At 49.6% G+C, this 21,906-nt stretch overlaps 1 protein-coding gene across 1 annotated transcript; it reads right to left on the bottom strand.

Annotated features, from left to right (window-relative positions):
• Positions 1-433: 433 nt before the first annotated feature.
• On the bottom strand, positions 434-21,556 carry Znf839 (zinc finger protein 839). The gene is made up of 8 exons (XM_059279561.1): positions 21,293-21,556; positions 15,184-16,068; positions 11,742-11,969; positions 8,365-8,457; positions 7,668-7,817; positions 3,269-3,404; positions 3,002-3,130; positions 434-2,038 (listed from the first exon to the last, which is right to left on the bottom strand). Exons 1-8 carry the CDS (start codon positions 21,542-21,544, stop codon positions 1,107-1,109), a joined length of 2,805 nt encoding a protein of 934 aa, XP_059135544.1. The 5' UTR covers positions 21,545-21,556; the 3' UTR covers positions 434-1,106.
• Between the last annotated feature and the right edge of the window lie 350 nt (positions 21,557-21,906).

Below are 21,906 nucleotides of genomic sequence, written 5' to 3'. Positions count from 1 at the left end.
ATGGTTCCGTAGGTAAAGGTGCTCGCTATCAAGTCTGGCAACCTGAGTTCCATCCCTGGAATCCATAGAGAGATGGAAGGAAGCTGGGCATGGTGGTGCACGCCTTTAATCCCAGCACTCAGCAGGCAGAGGCAGGTGGATCTCTGAGTTTGAAGCCAGCCTGCTGGTCTAGGTAGAGTTCCAGGACGGCTAGAACTACATAGTCCCTTCTCAAAAAAGAAAAAGAAAAGAAAAGAAAAACCCTGATTCCCTGATTGTACACCCTATCGTTGCAGTTACTGGAGATGCTAACACAGGAGGGCCACAGACCTCAGGCCTGCTTAGGCCTGTCTTAGGGATGAAGCCCAGGGACAGAGCCTTGCCTGGCAATTTCAAGGCTCTGGGTTTAATCCCCACAGACACTAACAAAACAAATAGAAATGACTTTTTTTTTTAACATCTCATTAGAATGCTGCCAAAATGACAAAAATGGCTAGCTTTTGAATTTTGAAGTTTTCTAACTGAATCCAGAAGTACAGAGGACACCACCAGGAGAGAAGGGGCGGACATGATATGGAGGTGGGTGCAAGGCTGGTAAATGAAAGTGGAATGGCCTTAACTGCAGTAGCCAGCAAACTATGTGCCATGGGAACACACCTGTAACCCCAGCCTTGGGCTGGGGCAGAAGGATCATGAGTTCAAGGCCAGCTTGGGCTGTGCCAAACCCTGCTTCCAAAATCAGACAACAAAAATATGTATGTACCATTATTGTGATGAGCTCCTTAGAAAAAGAGATAGAGCAGACATTATTCATTATAAATATATGGCTCATTTGTGTCAGTATTCACATTAGAAAAATACATACTTCTTGAAATAGACATTCTATGGGTAAAATCCATACAAATATATGTTCAAAGTTCTGCCCAGCATGGTGGGGCATACCTGTCACCCTACCACTCAGGAGACTTAGGCAGGAAGATTAGTTGTTCAAGGCCAGCCTCGGTTAGATATTAAGTTCAAGGCCAGTCTGGGCTACATGGGACCCTGCCTCAAAAAACAATACCCTACATTTACACACACACACACACACACACACACACACACACACACACACACACAACTCCTGGTCACTGAGAGGGCTCTGCCTCTACAGTGTGGAAGGCCTCCATGGCTTCAAGAGCAACTCCTTCTGGCGGGTCAAACCTCAAGACAGAAGCCCCTGCATTAGTCTCTATGACAGCGTTCTCTTCCTGAGACACTTGGATGGTACTTGGATGGGACAAAATAAGCCCATTGGAAGTCCGAATAAAAATCTGCTCCTGTCCCTGAGACAACACTTCCTGGCACACATCAGAAATCTCAAAAGCCAGGGTTTCCCCCACAGCAGCCACAGTCTCTGGCTCTCTCTGGCCAACTGCCTCCATCCTAGAGAGGAACCGGCTAACATCCCCAGCTTTGCTCCCCACACTGGGCCCCCCACTAGTGGACAGTGATCCATCTGGTCCGGAATGAGGCTCTGGCTTGGGCACAGTCTTGAAAACACAGGCAGCTGGCAGGACATTCACAGGCAAGATGTTCTGGAGTGGGAAAGCCGCAGCCTCGGCAGGCAGGGCATGGCTGGGGCTGGCCTGCTGCCCACTCAGGTGGGGTGGGCTCCTTTCTCTGAAGTCTCCTGCCTCTCCATTTCCAGATTCTCCAAGAAGCAGGGACTCCACTCCTCCACCTGATGATGGGTTACCACAGACACCGCTGCTCTTCTGGATGGCCCGAGAATCCTGCTCTACAGTGTGTTCTGGAGCATTCTCTTCAGAAAACACCGACAACTGGGCTGGGGGCAGCTCTCTGGGCTCTGCTACCTGGGAATAAAAAGCTGACCTACTGACATCCTGACACAGAAGAGCAGGGTCTGCAGAGCCACTCCTGGCTTCAAAGTCAGCAGATGGCATCACTGAAAGCTGCTGGCCCACAGGAGATCCACTCCCGTCACTAGCAGGAGCCATCTCCCCACAGCTTCCTTCAGAGCAGGGAGAAGACTTCTCAATGGCTACAGGGGCAGAACCTGAATGGTACAGAAAAACAACAGTCACTTGCTCATCACCACAATGAGCTGGTCCAAGTGAACTTTCTTCAAAGAAGCAGTAATGCAGATTCTCTTTGCTCCTTGGGCTAGGCAACAGGTTTTTATTGGCTACTCATTATCTATTCACAAAGGTAGATTTTGTATTAAAAACGTGTTCCGAGAGAGTTTAGCAGGCTGATTTCACTGAATGAATGAACAGTAGGTTTCTGGAGGGGAGCCCAAGGGTAAGAGAGGCCTTTCAAAACAGATCCACGGACAACCCCTACCCCAACCCCACGTGGCCCTGGAAATCCTGGAAGGTTATTTCAACATAACCTTCCCAGGTACCCAGCCAAGAGCCTGGGTCTTGAGGTCAAGGACCCTGTCACTCAGCCCCAGGAATGTAGGACATATACAGGTACTGAAGGACCACTTGCTGAGAGGAAGTGAACTATAAGATAGATCACTAACTCCAAAGTCCAGATGAAGCTACAAGAGAAAAGTGACTAAGCATGGGGCGGTGCTCCACACTGTGCTAGAAGGTTCACTGTGCCCACTGAACACAACTGCCTTCCCCTAGGGCAGAGCTACATAGACGTTCTAAAATGGGCAGGGCCTCTTCCACTGAAGACCTTACATCAGGCCAGAAATCAGATAGTCCTGGTAAGTCTTTGCAAAGGCATGTGAATATTGCCAATGCTGTATGTTCAAAGTACCTAGTAGACAGGATCCGGTTACAGGCAGAATTAAAGCCAGAATTTCTTCTTTTCAAGTGTTAAATCTCACATGTTCAGTGCAGCCATGTCTCAGATGCTAAGCCACAGATATATGTGTCCTTGGGACCCAACTCTGCCCAACCTCTCAGACCAGCCCGGGTCTACCAGTCAGTGATGACCCTGGGTGCATCTGTGCCCGCCAGTAGGACCACTGAGCATGGGGCAACCCACAAAATATGTAATTTACCCTTGCTGGTGGCTGGAGCACAGGAGGACCCAGGCTTCTGCTGGCATCCACTGATGGCGGCAGGACACCCAGGGACATCTGTGGACAGAGCTGCTGTTCGGGCCTTCTTCACTGTGGCCAGACCTTCCCCTGAGGCCTGCAGAGAAAAGACTCCCTTATCTGAGAGCAGAAGCAGCCTAGAGAGGCGGAGAAATTGGGACTGGCAAGGCCAGATCCTGACTCCAACATCTACACAGATGCTCAACACTGCAACACTTACCACCACACCCTGCTCCCTCTCCCTCTTCTGTCCACTGGCTTCTTCCAGCTTCCCCTCTAGCTTCGGGCTGGAGCACTCAGGTGCACTGCTTGGGTGTGCCTCTTTCTTTCTCAGGAATTCTGTGATTCCTAATGACCTGGCGACCTGAAGGGGAACAGGAGAAATAAACTCGGCGTAGAGCAGACATTGTGTGTCAATTCCTATGTCTATGCCTGAGTAGAAACCCAAGCGGTCCCTTTGCACAGGGAAATGAAGTTAACAAGGAGAAAGACGACAGACACAAAGTTCTGTGGAGCCGTTAAGGTGGAGCCCACCATCACCAAAGCTAGCAGGATCTGTGTCGGGGTGGAGTCGAACCTCTCCTCTCCGCTGTCCTACTAAAGCTGATGCGACCACAGTTCCTCCCTTGCCAGTTGTTCTTCTTCCTTCTCTTTCAATTCTTACTCATCTTTTCCTCCCCATCTGCCTCCTAAAGCTCCCCTCACCTGGCTCCCAGTTTCAGCTGCCTTACAAGGTTTTTGTGAGACCCAGTATGGCTTCCATCTACAAAGTGTGTGTGTGTGTGTGTGTGTGTGTGTGTGTGTGTGTGTGTGTACACGTATACATATATATGTATGTTTGTATATATACCAAATATAAAGGGTAGAGACAGTTTACACTGGACTTTATAAAGAGAACACCCGCCAGGCGGTGGTGCATGCCTTTAATCCCAGCACTCGGGAGGCAGAGGCAGACGGATCTCTGTGAGTTCGAGGCCAGCCTGCTCTACAGAGTGAGTTCCAGGACAGGCTCCAAAGCTGCACAGAGAAACCCTGTCTCAAAAAACAAAACAAAACAAAACAAAAAAAACCTCAAAAAACAAATAAAGAGAACACCCTGTAAGACAGGGTGAGGACCAGTAGGAAGGCCAGCAGAACACAACTAATGGAGAAAATTTGGCTTGGTAAGTGTAGCACTGCCCACGCTGAATAGTGTCCCCTTACAAAGTAAGCCACGGCCACTGCTCTAACACACACATAAAATAAAAATAATCACAACACGAGTGACTATTGTCATCTAGAGGGAATCTGTAAAAGGCTTTGCAAAATAATCCATTATGTTTATAATACATAATTTAAAAAATCCAAAGGCCCGTTAAGAATATATTCGGGAGCTGGGAATGTAAGTCTGTGGAGCACCTGCCTGGAATTCACCAGGCTGAGTTTGATTCCCAGGACCATATGCACAGGACAAAGTGGGAAAACTGGTAATCTCAGCACTCAGAGGTAGAGGCAAGAAAATCACAAGTTCAAGGTTGAGACTGAAGAGTAGTTAAGCTCCATAGTTAAATATCTTTTGCTCTTCCAGAGGACCTGGGTTCAAATCCCAGCACCCAGATGGAAAGTAACAACAATCTACAACTCCAGACCAGGAGACCTGACGTCCTCTTCAGGCATCAGGCACCCACAGAGCACAAGACATACAATGTGCTGGTTGGTTGTGTGTCAGTGTGACACACACCTAGACATAGCCAGGAAGAGTAATCTTAACTGAGAAAATGTCTCTATGAAATTAACCTGTAGGCAAGACTCCGGGGAATTTTTCTGATTAAGGATTCATGTGGAAGAGCCCAGGTTACTAGGAAAGTGGTCCAGGAAGTGCTGGCACACACCTTTAATCCCAGCACTCGGGAGGCAGAGCCAGGCGGATCTCTGTGAGTTCGAGACCAGCCTGGTCTACAGAGTGAGATCCAGGACAGGCACCAAAAACTACACAGAGAAACCTTGTCTCAAAAAAACAAAAAACAAACAAAAAAAGAAATCAGGCTGAGCAATCGATGGGGAGCAAGCCAGTAAGCAGCACTCCTTCATGGCCTCTGCTTCAGTTCCTGCCTCTAGTTTCCTGTCCTTACTCTCCTCAGTGGTGGAGTATGAGTTATAAGCTGAAATAAACACTTTTCTCCCACGTTTTGGTCACGGTGCTTTATCATCTCAATCAAAACCATAATTTGTGCAGACAAAACACCCATACATATAAAATAATCTTTTTAGAATCCAAGGTCATCCTTCTCTACATAGAAAATTCAAGACTAACAATGGTGACCAATAACAGCTCCCCCAACCACCCAAAAACCTCCAGACCAGCACATACCAACTGTGACAGTCTGAATGAGAATGGCCCCCATAGGCTCATAGGTGTGAATGCTTAGTTCCAGTTGGTAGAACTGTCTGGGAAGGACTAGGAGGTGTGGTCTTGTTGGAGGAGCTGTGTCACTGAGGGTAAGCTTGAGGTTTCAAAAGATTCATGCCATTCTCAACGTCCTCTCTGCCTCCTGCTTGTGGATCAAAATGTGAGCTCTTGTTTTGTGTGATGGATAAGCCCCACAAATGGACAGTAGTATCAGGACATAGTATCATGAATGTAATAAATCAATACAATGAATGTAATTAATGAAAAACAAAAACAAAAACAAAACGTGAGCTCTTAGGCGTTCCTGCTCCCATGCCTCTGCTCCATCATCATGGGCTCTACTCTCTGAAACCACAAGCCAATTAAATGCTTTATTTATTTATTTTTGTTATTCTGTTTTTTTGAGACAGGGTTTCTCTGTGTAGCCTTGGTCATCCTGGAACTCACAGAGATCCACCTCCCTTTTCTCCTGAGTGCTAGGATTAAAGGTGTGCGTTACCACCACCCAGCCAAACGCTTTTTTTAAAAATAAGTTGCCTTGATCATGGTGTTTTATCACAGCAATAGAAAAGTAACTAAGACACCCTATCACAGCACAGACCGAGGTAGCTTGCCATGGAAACGTACAGACAGGAAGCTCCATCGGGTTAGTGGAAGGAAAGGCAGCTATGGGCCATACAGCCTTTCTTTTCTTTTCAAGACTTACTTATTTAAGTGCCTGAATGTTTTGCTCACATGTATGCCAGTGCCCCGTGTGCATGCCTGTTGCTCCTGGAGGTCAGCAGAGGATAGCCGATGCCCTGGAACTGGAGTTACAGATGGTTGTGAGCTACCGTGTGAGTTCTAGGAATTGAACCTGGGTCCTCTGCAAGAACAAGAAGTACCCTTAACTGCTGAGCCATCTCTCCAGGCCTCCACACTGCCTTTCTAAGCATGCACACTACATGTGTAACAGTTTGTTTTAAATACAGGAGACTGTGCTGATCCTTGGTAGCAGTGTCAGAGCCGGAAAGTACCACTTAAATCAGAAGAGAACACTGAGACCCAGGGGCAGGCGCAGGTCTGTCAGGGCTGGTGACGGGGCTTGCTTCGTACACTGTGGGGCCAGAGCTGAGTTCCAAAAGAAGTTTATCCAAAACAAGTCAAACCATTTTAGCCTCAAACTGATGTTTTGAAAAAAGCTCAACCTAGCCAAAGGCAGTAGGGTGATGAAATAAGAATTGTGTCAAAACAACCAGAAACATATGCACTAGCCCTGTAATACACAGGAAACTGGGCCCCAGAGAGAGCGGTCCGTAGGTGAGTGCACTCCAGCAGAGGCCCCGGGTTCTGTTCCCAGCACCCACCTGGTGGCTCACAACTGCCTGTAACTCTAGTCTTACTGGATACAACACCCGCCTCTGTCCTCCCTGAGCACCAGGTACAAACACGGAACATGGGTACAGATGCAGGCCAACACTCACACACAATAAATCTAATAAAAAGCTCGTTTAAAAAAGAAAGAAGCTGGCAGTGGCGGCCCACACCTTTATTTATTTATTTTTTTTATTTATTTTTTGGTTTTTCGAAACAGGGTTTCTCTGTGTAGCTTTGCGCCTTTCCTGGAACTCACTTGGTAGCCCAGGCTGGCCTCGAACTCACAGAGATCCGCCTGCCTCTGCCTCCTGAGTGCTGGGACTAAAGGCGTGCGCCACCACTGCCTGGCGGCCCACACCTTTAATCCCAGCACTTTAGAGGCAGAGGCAGGTGGATCTCTGAGTTTGAGGCCAGCCTGGTCTACAGAGTGAGTTCCAGGACAACCAGGGCTACACAACACAGTGAAACCCCACCTCAAAAAGAAAAAGAAAGAAAGAAAGAAAGAAAGAAAGAAAGAAAGAAAGAAAGAAAGAAAGAAAGAGAGAAAGAAAGAAAGAAACAGAGAGAGAGAGAGAAAGAAAGGAAGGAAGGAAGGAAGGAAGGAAGGAAGGAAGGAAGGAAGGAAGGAAGGAAGAAAGAGTGAGTTAGCCTGCACATCAGGGCATAGGCGACTGTGATGCTCTCAGTTTTCTTTCAGCTATTACAATGTTCAGTTTTCTGGTGGGTTTATAGTCCCATATTAATAAAACAAAAACTTCACTTGACAGGACAAGGCCATCCGGTGGCTAAGTATGAAGATGTCTTACTAACAACACCCTCCCTTATTCACAGACTCCTTCCCTTGGCTAACTAAGAGCAATGCTTTGCCCCTCAAGATGGCACCTCGTCATTGTTTATCTCCAAGGGCTCCTGAGAACACAGGCCAGAGCTGCTGAGGTAATCCTGACACATCCTCTTCACCACGTCATACAACTCTTCAAACTCCTTGTACACAGCAGGAAAGACAGGCTTCGCTGCGGGACTTCTCTCAACCTTTGTGAAGGTGAAGATGAGCAGAGTTAAACCAAGGCAACAACAGGGGCGGCAGAAAATAACCCTGGAGACAGAGGGAGCTGAGGCCTCACCCTGCGAGTGCTCAGTGGTCAGCGCTTCCTCTACTTCCAAGTGGTACCTATGTATGCCACCACTATGCCCAGCTCTGAGAGGCCAGCTTGGGGGTGGGGTGTCAGAAAACAAACCCTTAGGGTGAAGGCCACAAACCCTGGAACTAGGGTGACCCCACAGGGGCATACAGTTGGCAAAAAGGCACCTTTAGCTCCTATGGGGCACATTCCCACCTCCTAAGGCCACCATGGTTTTCTCACCCACTTGCTCCCTCACAAAGTTAAAATAGTCATGGGAGTGACAGTGGCTTGCTGAGACACCCACGCAGACAGGCTCTGGGACTAGAGATCTCTTCAGCTCTGTCCTCGGGAAGGAAACTAAACTATTCCAAACGGCCTGGTGCATTCTAAAGTAGGGAGGCCAGCTCATGGTATGCTCAAGTTAACCTCTAACTTGACATACTACAGGGTCTCACCTTCACCACAAGAAGTTCATACAGGGTCACCACCTGAGCCAGCTGAGGCAGGACCAATTCCACCAGTTCCTCTCGGCCACACTGCTTGAGAGCCTGACGAAACAAAGAGTTGGCCACCTTAGACTGGAGTTGGTGTGACTTGGGCAGAAAGATCCCCAGAATCCAGCTGTATGTAGTTTCACACTGTTCCCAACAACAGAACAGCATGGTCAATTCTGGCTTCAAACACGGTGCCCTACAGGAGAAGCGGCTAACTACAAGTGCCTCGGGTGCAGAGGAGGCCACACAGCTGCAGAGGAGGGCCACACAGCTACAGAGGAGGCCACACAGCTGCAGAGGAGGCCACACAGCTGCAGAGGAGGGCCACACAGCTGCAGAGGAGGCCACACAGCTGCAGAGGAGGGCCACACAGCTGCAGAGGAGGGCCACACAGCTACAGAGGAGGGCCACACAGCTGCAGAGGAGGGCCACACAGCTGCAGAGGAGGGCCACAGAGCTGCAGAGGAGAGCCACAGAGCTGCAGAGGAGGGCCACACAGCTGCAGAGGAGGGCCACACAGCTGCAGAGGAGGCCACACAGCTGCAGAGGAGGCCACACAGCTGCAGAGGAGGGCCACACAGCTGCAGAGGAGGGCCACACAGCTGCAGAGGAGGGCCACACACACAGCTGCAGAGGAGGGCCACACAGCTGCAGAGAAGGGCCACACAGCTGCAGAGGAGGGCCACACAGCTGCAGAGGAGGGCCACACAGCTGCAGACAGCACCCAGGGACTGGCAAGCAGGCAGGCAGGTGAGTGGAAAAGCAGCCCATGCTAGGCTGGGAGAAGCCCAAAGACTTAGATTTCCTTCCGGGGATGGCATACGGAAGGAGGTTATGCTCTGCTAAAGGTGGGATGTTGCTGTGTTGCCTAGGTTAGCCTCAAAGTCTAGCCTTAAATGGGCCTCCTGCCTCAGTCCTCTGGGGATTACCAGTATGCATCAAAGTGCCTGGTTCTGGAAGGAGGTTTTCGGCAGGTGGTATAAGGAGAGGAGGGTGTGGGTCTGCAGGGGGCACAGCAGCAGGGGTAACAGCAACATAAAAGCAAGAAGGTGAGGCCTTGTTAATGAGGGAGGTGCGGCAGATGGGGACAGAGAGAGCCTATCAGGTCCAAGACAGGGATGCGGGTGGGTCAGGGAGAAGAAAGAGGCAGAGCCAGGGGTAGCAGTTTAGCCTATAAGCTCAACACTTGGAAAGCTTGAGGTAGAAAGATTGGCAGGGCCAGCCTGGACTCCATAATGGAAGTTTGAGGCCAGCCTGGGCTACAGAGTGAACAATGTCTCAAAAAACTAAACAAGGCCGGGCAGTGGTGGCACACACCTTTAATCCCAGCACTTGGGAGGCAGAGGCAGGCAGATCTTTGTGAGTTCGAGCCCGGCCTGGTCTACAGAGTGAGATCCAGGACAGTTACCAAAGCTACACAGAGAAATCTTGTCTCAAAAAACCAAAAAAAAAAAAAAAAAAAGCAACTAAACAAAAACAAGGAAGAGGAAGGAAAGGAAGGGAGAGGAGGGAAAAGGAGAAAGACAAGAAGAGATGGGGCTTCTAACTGGAGCACCTAGGGGCCCTCCATGTCACAGGGTGGACAGGACACCAGCTGGCGGACTCTCCACAACATGGAAGATGGGGTAGTACACAGCCCACCCAGGTGGAGAGTTTTCTTTCTTTTGGGGTGGGATTGGTTTTGTTGGAGAAAGTATTTCACTATGTAGCCCTGGCTGGCCTTGAAGTCCCAGAGATCTGCCTGCTTTTGCCTCAAGTACTGAGATCAAAGGCGTATGCCCAGCCCCTGGAGAGTTTTCTGATGAGAAATGTGAGGCTCCAGGGAGAGGTCTAATCAGGAGGAACAAACACGGGAATGTGCAGATTGGAAACACCAAGTGTGTGAGCTGTGGGGAAGTCATGTGGCCCAGGCCTAGAGAGAGTAATCAGGAGCTGCCAATACCTGAGGGGACCAGAGAAGCTAAAGAAACAACTTATTGGCAGGACAAAAGTCTTTCACTACAGGGACTGCAGGATAGCTCGGCCCCGCAAGCCTGGCATGTGAGTTCCATCCCCAGAACCCAGGTGGAAGTGGAAGCGGAGAGCCAACTCTGTGAAGTTGATCCCCACGTACTCACAGTTGTACGTAAATGCCTGCAGGCACGGAGCCACTGTCGCACACACATGCACATGCGCTAAACAAGTATGTTTAACTTCAACCCTCAAAAGCTCTTAGGAAAATACAACCTTATGGGTTCAGCTCTACGGATGAGCAGGAAGGTCGGTGTATAAGATGTCACCTTGCCATGACTTAAACTCTGGGCAAGTTTTGGATAGCCGTCATCTCTTCAGTGCTAGCTCAGTGAGAACATCCCCCGAGAGGTATGACCATCACTGCCCTACTTCCTGCCAGAGTGGCAGCTCTGTCTAGTTTACACACACTGCCCCTCCATAACCTCCATAACCAGAGCCGGGCCGGATCCGTTATGGGCACCCAGTTCGTGTACAAATAAACGTGAACTTCTGGGGGTGGGGATTCTCATCTAAGAGAGTCGGAGTGGCCCTGCTCCCAGCAACCACTCAACTGTAGGACAGAGAGGGTGTTGTCAGGAAGACAGAGTCCCACCACAGCCATTTATGCACAGCTTGGGCCAGCCTCACTGCCCCTGACACCTGGATTTGAGTTCTGGCCTGAAGCCACCCTGAGCATCTTGTTTTCCCGGGGTTTCAGCTGCTCATCTGTTAAGGTGGGAGACACTGTGAGATAAAGGAGAGGAGGCTGACCCAGTGCTCAGCAGAAACACGGGAGGGAGCCGAGCTGCCTCACAGAAAATGCTCTATAAATGGTGCTGATGCTAACGCCAACCACTAACTCCAAAGGTTCTACCTCACGTCTCAACAGTCAATCATCCAACGTTGCCAGGACACAGGGGAATGGAGCAAAGTTGCAACTTGTAACACCACATTGTGCCTCAGGCATGTTCTCGGAAAACCACTCTCTAGAAAGCCAAGTCTTAACCACTGAGCCAACTCTCTAGCCCCACAGCCTGGAACTCTCCACCCTCTTGCTTCAGCCTCCCGAGTGCTGGTGTTTCTAGTGTGCACCCCTACATGAGGCTAGGATACTGGTGTTTTACTTTTCACTTCCGAAACCTGACAGTGAGCCAGGGATGCTGGCCCAGGCCTGTAAGACCAGCACTCAGGAGACTGAAGCAAATAGACGGTGTGATCACGGCTAGAGGGAGCCTACACATTGTGAGCCTGTCTCCAAACAAACAAGAAACAGGGAAGGCAGGTAGGAAGTTGTTACATACTGCATCACAGGCAGGCTTCAAGTACACTGTATGAGAGCAAGTTACCTCCCGGAGCCGCGCTTCCCTGGAGATGCTCAGCCCTGAAGGTACAGCAGGGTTGCTGTTTGGTGGGACAGCTCCGCTCTGCTGGAGGTTGGCTGTGCTGGACTCTGCCTGGCTTGCCCAACTTCCATTCCTAGGTTCTAGGTATTTCTCTGGTCTCAGAAGCGCTGAGGGACTTCTACTTTCTGATTCAGGTACCAGTGTCTCTTCAACTTCAGCAGGCTGACCATTCTAGATAGTGTTGCACACCCAAAAACAAAACAAAAGGAGATTTTGAAAAATCATGCACTATTTCCATCATGCAAACCTTACAGCAAAAAAAAGTCCAGTCAAATACAAAGAACTTTCAACACTATTTTTCTTTAGTTAACATTCTTTAACTATAATGATACATTTTAAACTTTCCCAACAGTAGGAGGCCGGGATCTCTGTGAGTTCAAGTTCTGCCTGGTTACATAGTGAGTTCTATGAAAGCCAGAGCTACATACATTGTGAGACCCTGTCTGGAAAAATAAAACAACAACAAAAGAATGGAATCCACGGGGCTGGAGGGATGGCTCAGGAGTCAACGGTGCTAGCTGTTCTTCCAGAGACCAGAGCTCTAATCCCAGCACCCATGTGGTGGCTCACAACCATCTGTAACTCCAGTTCCAGGGACCCAATGCCCTCTTCCGACCTCGAAGGACAAAATGCACACACATGGTGCACAGACATACATGCAAGCAAAACACCCAGAACATATAAAATAAAATTAATTAAAAAGAGGAAGGAAGGAAGCCACTAGGTGGAAATATTGTAACGGAGTAAGTTAGGAATTTGGCTAGGGAACTGAGCCCAGGAAGATGGGTTCAGCTTAGAATTCCAGAATTCCCACTTGCCAGTACAGTCCCCATCAGCAGAGCCACCACCATGAGGTTCAACTGGGTTTGGCCCTTTCTGAGTCCTAACTCAAAGAGGAGCAACTATCTCCTTCTTCTTCCACCTCCTCCTCCTCCTCTTCTGTCTTTTTCTTTCCAATGCTGCCCAGAGCCTAAGTCTGATCTTAAACTTCCTGAGTAACATTCTGGGCTTCCTTACTGGTTCTCTGAAGCTCCCCTCCCCACATGCAGCACCCCCAGGCTGCCTCATCTCCAGCAGCCTGGCTTTGGTTCCTCTCTTCTCAATCTCCTTAGTTTGCCTTCCCTGGGGTTTCTTTTAAACTCGAGTAAACTGTCCTCAAGCTTTGTTTGTATCAGTTCTTAAATTCTTTATTAATGAGACTAAGACTCCTAAGAGGGGACCTCAATTTCCCAGAGGGACCTCAGTTTCCCAGCTATCATGCAATGGCTCTGCTGGGACTCCCGAAGATTCCCATCAACACTTCTTTTCTGCCTTTTAATTGTTTAATTGGCAGAAAAAAATGAACTCATTCCTGCACCCCCTAGACAACATCAATAGGACGTGTCTCAAAAAACAAAACCAAGGGGCTGGAGTGATGCCTCAGTGGTTAAGAGCACTGGTCACTTCCATAGGACCAGGTCCAATTCCAGGCACCCACATGGCAATTCACAACTGTCTGTAACTCCCATTCCAGGGCATCCTCACACAGATATACATGCAGGCAAAACCCCAATACACATAAAAAATAAATCTTTAAAAAACAACAACAACAAGCCAGACGTGGTGGCATATGTCTTTGATCGCAGCACTCCAAAGGTAGGCCTAAGCAGGCAGATCTCTGTGAGCTCCAGGGCAGCCTGGTCTACATAGTGAGTTCCAAGCCAACCAGGGCTACACAAAGAAACCCTGTCTCAGAAACAAAAACAACAACCAAGAAAGGGCAGAGTAACTTAGGAGAGACAAATAACTGGCCGATTCAGATTGGTTAGTAGAGCTTGTTAACGTGGCGACCTGTAGTTCGGATTCTCCAGGCAGACAGACAAGCAATCTACAGCTGTCTTGAGGGGTTAGCCTCTGCTCCCCTGGTCAAGACAGGGCAGGGTGCCTTCCGTCTTCATAAATCTATGTCCTACTTTTGGCAAATGGAGGGAGAGCTCAACAATCCTTCATATTAGGTACCATTTGCTCTCCAACACCACACCACTGGCCTCCGTACAACTTGAGAAACAGAATGGCTTTTTTTGCTTTGTTTTGTTTTTTGTTGTTGTTTTTTTGAGACAGGATTTCTCTGTGTAGCCCTGGCTATCCTGGAACTTGATCTGCAGACCAGGCTGGCCTTGAACTCATAAAGATCCACCTGTTTCTGCCTCCCAAATGATGGCATTAAAGGCATGCACCATCACCCAGCTCAGAGTGGCTTTTCAAAAGTTAAAGCTTTCCAGGGCTGGAAAGATGGCTTAGTGGTTAAGAGCATACATGGCCACCAGACCTGAGTTTGGTTCCCAGGACCCTTATCAGGGGGCACACACACACATACACACACATATAAAAAATTTTAAAATCATAACAAGATTGGAGTTTTCCTTCTATGAAAGGCTACAGTGTAGGCTCTGAAGCCAAAAGACTTGGTCTGACTCCACTTGGGACTGAGACCTAGAAGTGCTGGGCCTGGGCTCGATCAGTCACCCCTCTGGGCCTCACCGCAGTACCTCAAGTAGGAGTGCTCACTGAGAAAACGTGCAGGGCTGGGTGTTCGGCACAGGCTTTAATCCCAGCACTGGGGAGGCAGGGGCAGGTGGATCTCAAAAAGAAAGAAAAAGAAACTGTACAGGGCCGGGGAACGGCCCAGCGGCAGAGCCCCTGCCTGGAAGCCCAAGTCCTTGAGAGCGGTCCTTATCACGAAGACTGACTGGAAGAGGAGGGGAGGGAGGGGAAGGGGAGACAGAGAGAGGAGGAGACGAACAATGAATGAGAGACTGATACCCTTGGCACAGGGACTGCCCACTGTCTGCACGACACAAATGGTAGCTGTGCTGTTGACCCCAACGCTGAAGGCAAGATAACATTTGCAGTCCCATCACAAGGCTGTCCCAGGACTCTACCACCAGGCCCCAGAACAGATCTCCTGGGCCCAAATGTTATCTGTCAGGACCCCAAGGTACTAATGTTAAGCAAACTAGCTACCAGCTTCACCCACCTTAGAAGCCCCTGATCCACTGCCGGGAAAGGGGCCACAGCAGGCAGGCACTTCTTCCCACTATGGATTATGCCCCAAACCTGACCTTTCCCACATTCCTCGGCCACCTGAGTTCCAGCCGAGAATGCATTATGACATGTCACACAGATCAGATCTAGACAACCATGGCCATGTTCACCAAATGTTCTCACCAAGCAGGGCCACAGGCAAAAGACACATACCTCCCATTTGTTCAGCATCAGTGAGACAAACGTGGGTCTGGAACCCTCAGGACGCGGGGCCTGAGCCCCATCTGACACTGTTAACATTTAATTGAAGGAGGGTGGGGGAAAGCTCAGAAAACCGCTCCTTCACCAACAGAAATGTTACCTGCAGGACATGCCTCGCTGCCTCTGCCTCTTCCATGCAGAGAACAGCTGGTGTGGGCGGTGTGAGGGAAGCTAGGCCTCGGGTCTTTGAGTCTATGCACCCCAGGGTCAGGCTCCCATTAGCTTTCTCCGACTGCAACATCTCAGGCTCCAGCTGGCCATGGCCTGGATTGAGTTTAAAATGCCTTGCCAGTCCCCCCTTTCCTATGTATGACTTTTCACAAGTCTGACACTTAAAGGCCTTGGGCCTCAGGGCACAGCCCTCAATGTCAAAGCGCCCCGGCTTCTCCCTCTCTTCTTCCTCCTCGTCCACACTCAGCTCAGAGTAGTCGTCGGAATCTGACAGGTGCCCATCTGCTAAGTCCTCTGTTTTGATGAATTTATAATCTCTGGCTTTATATTTGGGAGGCCGGGATATCCGTCCAGACCGGGTTTTCACCTTTAAAGATTTCTTCAACTTCTCGGTATGTGCTGCATGCAAGCTGGAAATGAGCAGATGTGCTGAACTGGACGAGACAGGTGCTACTGCAGGCGGGTCAGAGGCTGCCAGAGGGCTCAGAGTGACACCATGCCCATGTGCGGCCTGGGGGGCCTTGACTCTCCTCCAAGGGACTGGCTGCAGGGCTGGCAGTGGCTTCTGTACAAGCACCCGAGGAGCAGGAGGTTGAGGGAAGCCTCTGAGGAAGCGCAGCTGTGACCCAGTCCTGGCCAGGGCATGCACCCTGAGCAGCTGAGGGCTGGAGGCACAGAGCCCCAGGCTGGAGCTTCCCCTGGGTAGCTGACTTTGTCTTGCCGTTTTGGGTTGGATGGTGGCCAGAGGGGGCATTGGCCTTTCCTTTCGTTTTGTGTCACCAGCTGTCACCTTGAAACAAATGGCTTCAAGTTGCTTAAACACAAAAAGAAAGCGGGAGAAAGAAAAGAAGTATTACAATTCTCAACATCTGTACTGCCCTCACCCGCTGTCCCCAAGCTGTGAGCTACCTAAAGCAGGTGCAGAGAACTGAACTTGGATCCTCTGAAAGAACAGTACACGCTCGTAACCACTGAGCCATCTCTACAGCCCTCCCCTTTTTTATTTTTTGGTGTGTGTGTGTGTGTGTGTGTGTGTGTGTGTGTGTGTCTGAATGTAAGCTATGTGTTTGCAGGTGCCTGAAACCGCCAGAGGAGATCAGATCCTCTGAAGCTGGAGTTGTTACAGGTGAGCTGCTAACACGTGTGATGGGAACAGAACTAGGTCCTCTGGAAGAGCAGAAAACATTCCTAACCACTGAGCCATCCCTCCAGCCTTCTTGACAGTGTTTTTTAAACTTTATAACAGTATCAAAGATGACTGGAGAGATGGCTCAGAGCATCTCTCTGAGCACTGGCTGCTCTTCCAGAGGACCTGGGTTCAATTCCCAGCACCCACATCACAGCTCACAACCATCTGTCACTTCAGTCCCAGGGTATCCAAGGCCCACAGACACACAAGCAGGCAAAACACTCATACACATAGAAGAAATTTTAAGAAGAAGAAAAATATCATAGTCAAGTATGGCAGTACACATCTTTAATCCCATAATTCTAGAGGCAGAAGCAAGCAGTTCTCTGTGAATTTCAGACCTGTCATGGGTACAGTGAGATCCTGTCTCAAAAGATAAAATATGCTAGGCAGTGGTGGCGCACGCCTTTAGTCCCAGCACTTGGGAGGCAGAGGCAGGTGGATCTCTGTGAGTTCGAGGCCAGCCTGATCTACAGAGTGAGCTCCAGGACAGCTAGGCCTGTCTCAAAAAACCATAAATAAATAAATAAATAAATAAATAAATAAATAAATAAATAAATAAATAAATAAATAAGTAAGTAAGTAAGTAAGTAAATAAATAAATAAATAAATAAATCTAAATAGTATCTCAATCTGGGAGTGGCGACATACATACTTGTAACCTCAGCAATCAGGAGAGTGAGGCAGGAGAATTGCCATAGGTTACAGACTGGCCTGGGCTACGTAACAATATGTTATGTATCTATCTTAGCATCAACCATCACGAAAGTGGACAAAGCCATCTCCTGTAGCCTGACTGCATGCTCAAGACTCTAGATTGTTCTTTGGGACTCCATCCTCGTGGATGCACGCAGCTCCAAGTAGTTCACTGTCTCTCAATGCTGAGCTCCTCATTGTCCTGTTGATGGACAGGTGCTTTCTAACCATTTCATCGTCTGCTCAGAACCTCACTAGTGTGCATTTATTTACATGTGTGAGCTTCTCCAGGAACACACACCTACAAGTAAAGTTGCAGTTTCAACAGTTTTTGTTGTTGTTGTTTTTTTAATCCAACAAAAACTTAACTGTTTCTTTGACCTAGTAGTTTACTTTCTGGGTCCCAGGTTTGAGGCAGTGCTGTCTGTAATAGTCAGACACCTGCCAAAGTAAAGGGCTGCCTTCAACATCACTCCAAGAGTATTTATTGAGCACAGTCTATGAGAGCTAGCCACGAGTGTCAGCAACGAGCTGACTGGAAGAGGTCAGGGACAGCAGGAGAGAAGAGGTTCCTGCGCCTGCAGAACAGAATTAACTAGCATTTCTTCCAGAGAGGGTCACCAGCCAGGCCATGAGTTCGAACCCTCAGCACAAATTAAAACCCTGGACTGGTGGCCACTTGTCATGGGAGGCTATCCTGTGCACTGGAGCATACTGGGTGGTGTCCCTGCCTTGACCCACTAGATGCCAGGAGCATCCCCAAGGTGTGACAACGTCTGTGTTTCTCCAGGGGCTGGGGATGCAGCTCCAATGATCTGAGACCAGCAAACCCTCTTCAGACCCAATCCTCTACCAGTGGGGGGTTGGCCACAGTATCACACAGGATAGAACTGTCACTGAAGTCAAGCTGGAATGCCCCTCGTCTGCATGCCTGGTACACTATTACAAACAGCAGACCCTCTCTGTAATCATGGCGTATGAAGAAGTATACAGAGTAGGTGCCCAATTCCTGGGCTACCTTTGACTCAGTGACAGCTAGTTTTACTGCGCACATCTTCCAGAACCATTGCTTGATCCCTTCACTATACATCACCCAGAGTATTTCTCAAAGCTCTTGGGATACACCAGACATCATTAGAATGAATGCATACACACTCCTTGTTTTAGGGAAACCGGTCTAATTCATTGATCTTTTATCCTGATTGACTTAAGATGTGTACCATGTGGGTGGAGCACTTGATACTTTGTGTCTGTTTCATTCAGCATAAGTCCCTAAATCCCTCTGGCACATATTTCTAAAAATCAGCTAAGTCCTAGTCTCACCCTGGGGTCTCTCTTGCCCTTCCTCATTTCCTGAAGTTCTGTAAGATTGCCTCTCCTGGGACAGATCCCCCAGAGCTGTCTTTTCAAAAGTTTCACTGATGACTCTGAAAGCAGACAGACCTCCAGAGGCAGATAATAATGTCACAGTGATACAACAGAGGCATTAGAGAATGTCCCAAAAGAGACCATCTCTAAGGTACCTTGAAGGTTGCAGTGAATTTTGTCAGGCATGCAAGACACTTTGGTCTAAGGGAAAAGGAACGGATTCATGGAAGCGTGGAGATGTGCACAGGTGTTAGCGGAACTGAAGTGTACCTGTAGGGTAGGAGCAGGGGAGGTGGGGACCAGAGTCCCAAAGTACCCCAGAGGAATGTGTCCACTGCCTTGTACTTCTGGGCCACTGTCCCCACAGTGAGCCAGAGTCCTCAGGCCTGGTTATCAGTGAGCCCCAACTGTACAATGCCTCTCCTCTGTTGCCTTTTCAATCAGAACCAAGCCTTGCAAATCTAGTTCAGATACTGCCTTTTCAACACTGCTTTGTGTTCTAAGACAGAAACTATTTCCTTTCTTCTGAATGTTATCTTTGTACCCGTAGGTTTTGGCCTTGGTTAGATATCATCTGGGTCATGCTTCCCTTCCTGCTAGTTCACAGACTCCTGAGGGGTAGAGTTCATATCTGCTTGGCCTTTGGGTTTTCGTGGTACAGTTGAGGCTGGAAGATCATCAACAGAGCAGGCCACCAAGGTACATTACTGCAAGTTCAGCTTTGACCATCTCCATCAGATCAGCTACCAACCACAATTCTATCAAGCTAACCTTGCTTTTATTTGATGGAAATGGTATTATCACCTCTTTCCGAAGCTGTCATATCAAATTCAAAGTTGCGGCCATGTTTAGCAGTGTGGTAAAAAGGCAGGCTCTAGAGTACAGCTGCCTGAGACACTGGGCACAGTCACTCAGCCTCTCTTGAGCCGATTCCCCAGGGGCTGGAGAGATACAGCTCAGTTGGTAGTGTTTAACTAGCCATGGGGTAACCTTGAGCTCAGCGCCCAGCACTACATAAGCTTGGGGGAGGACAGGCATTCTGCAGCCTGTTGAGGAAGTATTAGAAATTCAAAGTCAGCCAGGCATGGCGGTGCACACCTTCAATGCCACCAAGGAGGCAGAGGCAGGCGGATCTCTGTGAGTTCGAGGCCCGCCTGGTCTACAGAGCTAGTTCCAGGACAGCCAGGGCTGTTACACAGAGAAACCCTGTCTCAAAAAAATAAATAAATAAATAAATAAATAAAAATAAAAAAAAATTCAAAGCCATTTTCAGTCATACATCAAATTTGCAGCCAGCCTGAGAAATGAGACCTAATCTCCAATAAACAAACAAAAAGCAAAACACCATCATGTGGCTGCTGACAACCACGTCACTCAGTGTGGTGCAGAGTGGCCACTTGGTGGAGGCTGTACCAGTAGTGTTCCATATTCTGACTTGCTGGACAGGGCCTGTGGGGGAGACGCTTGCTTCTACAGCAGCACATCAGTCAGGAAGCTTATCTAGAGCGCCACCCTTCCTGCAAACAAGCAAACCAATGTCCAAAGAGGTTCGTTCACGCTTCTAGAACGTGCTTCTAGACACAGATCTCCAGGCTTTTTCTTTTCTTTCTTTCTTTCTTTGGTTTGGTTTTTTGAGACAGGTTTTCTCTGTGTAGTTTTTGGTGCTTGTCCTGGATCTCGCTCTGTAGACCAGGCTGGCCTCGAACTCACAGAGATCCACCTGGCTCTGCCTCCCAAGCTGGGATTAAAGGTGTGCGCCAGACTTTTTCTTAAATTTATGATGTGTGTGTAGGTCAGGGGACAACTTTGTGGGATCAGTTCTCCGCTTCCACCTTTTCCTGGGTTCCGGGAATCAAGCTGAGGTTGCCAGGTTTGGGCTGTGGCAAGTGCCTTTACCAAGCGGGGTCATCTTGCTGGTTCAGCTGTCCAAACTTTTTATTTTTTATTTAAATTTGAACTATTCCCTCAACTGACTGTCCAGTCTCGATGACCAACTGGAAGCAAGCCTTTGCAGCCAAAAAACGACCTCAAATCCAAACCCATGCTGAAGACTACTGCATTCTACTCTCTACCCTATTTATTCTGGTGGAAGTAGCTCTCCCTTTTGGCAGTTCTAAAGTCAGATGTGTTTTGTCATTTCCAACGCCAGCCAGTAAAGGGGATGTGTTTTTACGCTTGGCATGGAGTACCTCCAGTTTCAGGAGCTGCCTGGATCCTCCCAGAGCCAGATTCTAGTTCCTACTCTCCCAATAGCCAAACGCTGTGTGTACAGGGAAGTAAAGCCGGGATGTTCTGCAGTACAGTGCCTCCCTGTGTTGATCTGCTGCTGTACTGGACAATGTACTGGGCTCGGGTTTGCCAAAGTCTACAGCAAACTACTAGAGTGTGTGCTTAAAACTCTGCCCCAGGTCTGGGCTAGCGGCTGCTGCGTTCCGGCAGAGCTCACTATGATGTTTGCCTTTAATCTACTCAGTTCTGGGCTCCAGTGTCAGAAAGTCCTTCCTTGTTACCCCCAGAACGTGTCTTATGCTATCCGCTGGGCGTTGAAAGATACGCTTGACTTTAGTGTAGAACCTGCCATACTACAAGTGCTATATAAATACAAAGGCCTCCCAGGAGGCTGGGAGGGGCATGGAGCAGAGGCAGGAGGATGACCCGAAGAGGGCCGGGCGCGCAGGGTGCATCACTGTGCCGTTTCCACGGAGCTGGGTTGGGGATGTCCTAGGTTCCGAACGCCGGCGACACCGGCCACCTCCGAGTCTCTCCACCCCCCGCGGCGCCTCACCTGGGGCGGCAGCAGGCGCGGGGCTCCGGCGCCCGGTCCCCGCTGTAGGGCGGCCTGCTGGGCCGCGTCCCGGAGCCGCTGCGCCGCGTCCTGCAGCACGAAGGGCGGTGGCTGCGCCCGAGTCACCTGCTCCAGGACCCGCCGCAGCTGCTCGGGGTCCAGCGGGGCTACAGGCACGGCGCTGTGGCTCTGGCCCGGAAGAGCCGAGCCACTGCCACCGCCACTCCCGGGCTCCGGTTCCGCGCCCGCCATGGCGGCCGAAGCGGGGACTCGAACCCGCGTCGCTTGTAGTGGCGGCGCGGAAGTGCGTCACCGGGGACAGGGCGGAATCTACGAGTGCCCCGCAGGCCAAGACATCTCCGAGACTTGGAAGCGGATCCTGTACTTACTTGCTGCCCCCTCGCGGAGGACGCCGCCGGGGGCCTTAAATGGTTCGATCCTCAGATGTCACCAGCTCCATGACGATGTCTCCGATCCCGGGTGGAGCTCTTCGGGGTTCCAGAGACCCCGACTCCTAAAGTTCAAACGTCTTCCTAACCCCACTTGATAAATTTGGGGTTATAGGCACGCACTACCACTCCTGGTTTTATGCGGCGCGGGAGCTCGATCCATTG

The sequence above is a fragment of the Peromyscus eremicus genome, chromosome 14 (genome assembly GCF_949786415.1).
Source record: "Peromyscus eremicus chromosome 14, PerEre_H2_v1, whole genome shotgun sequence".
In the NCBI taxonomy this organism is placed as follows: Eukaryota; Metazoa; Chordata; class Mammalia; order Rodentia; family Cricetidae; genus Peromyscus; species Peromyscus eremicus.
Note: the sequence above shows the minus strand (reverse complement) of the source record. Positions and strands in the feature narration are given on the sequence as shown.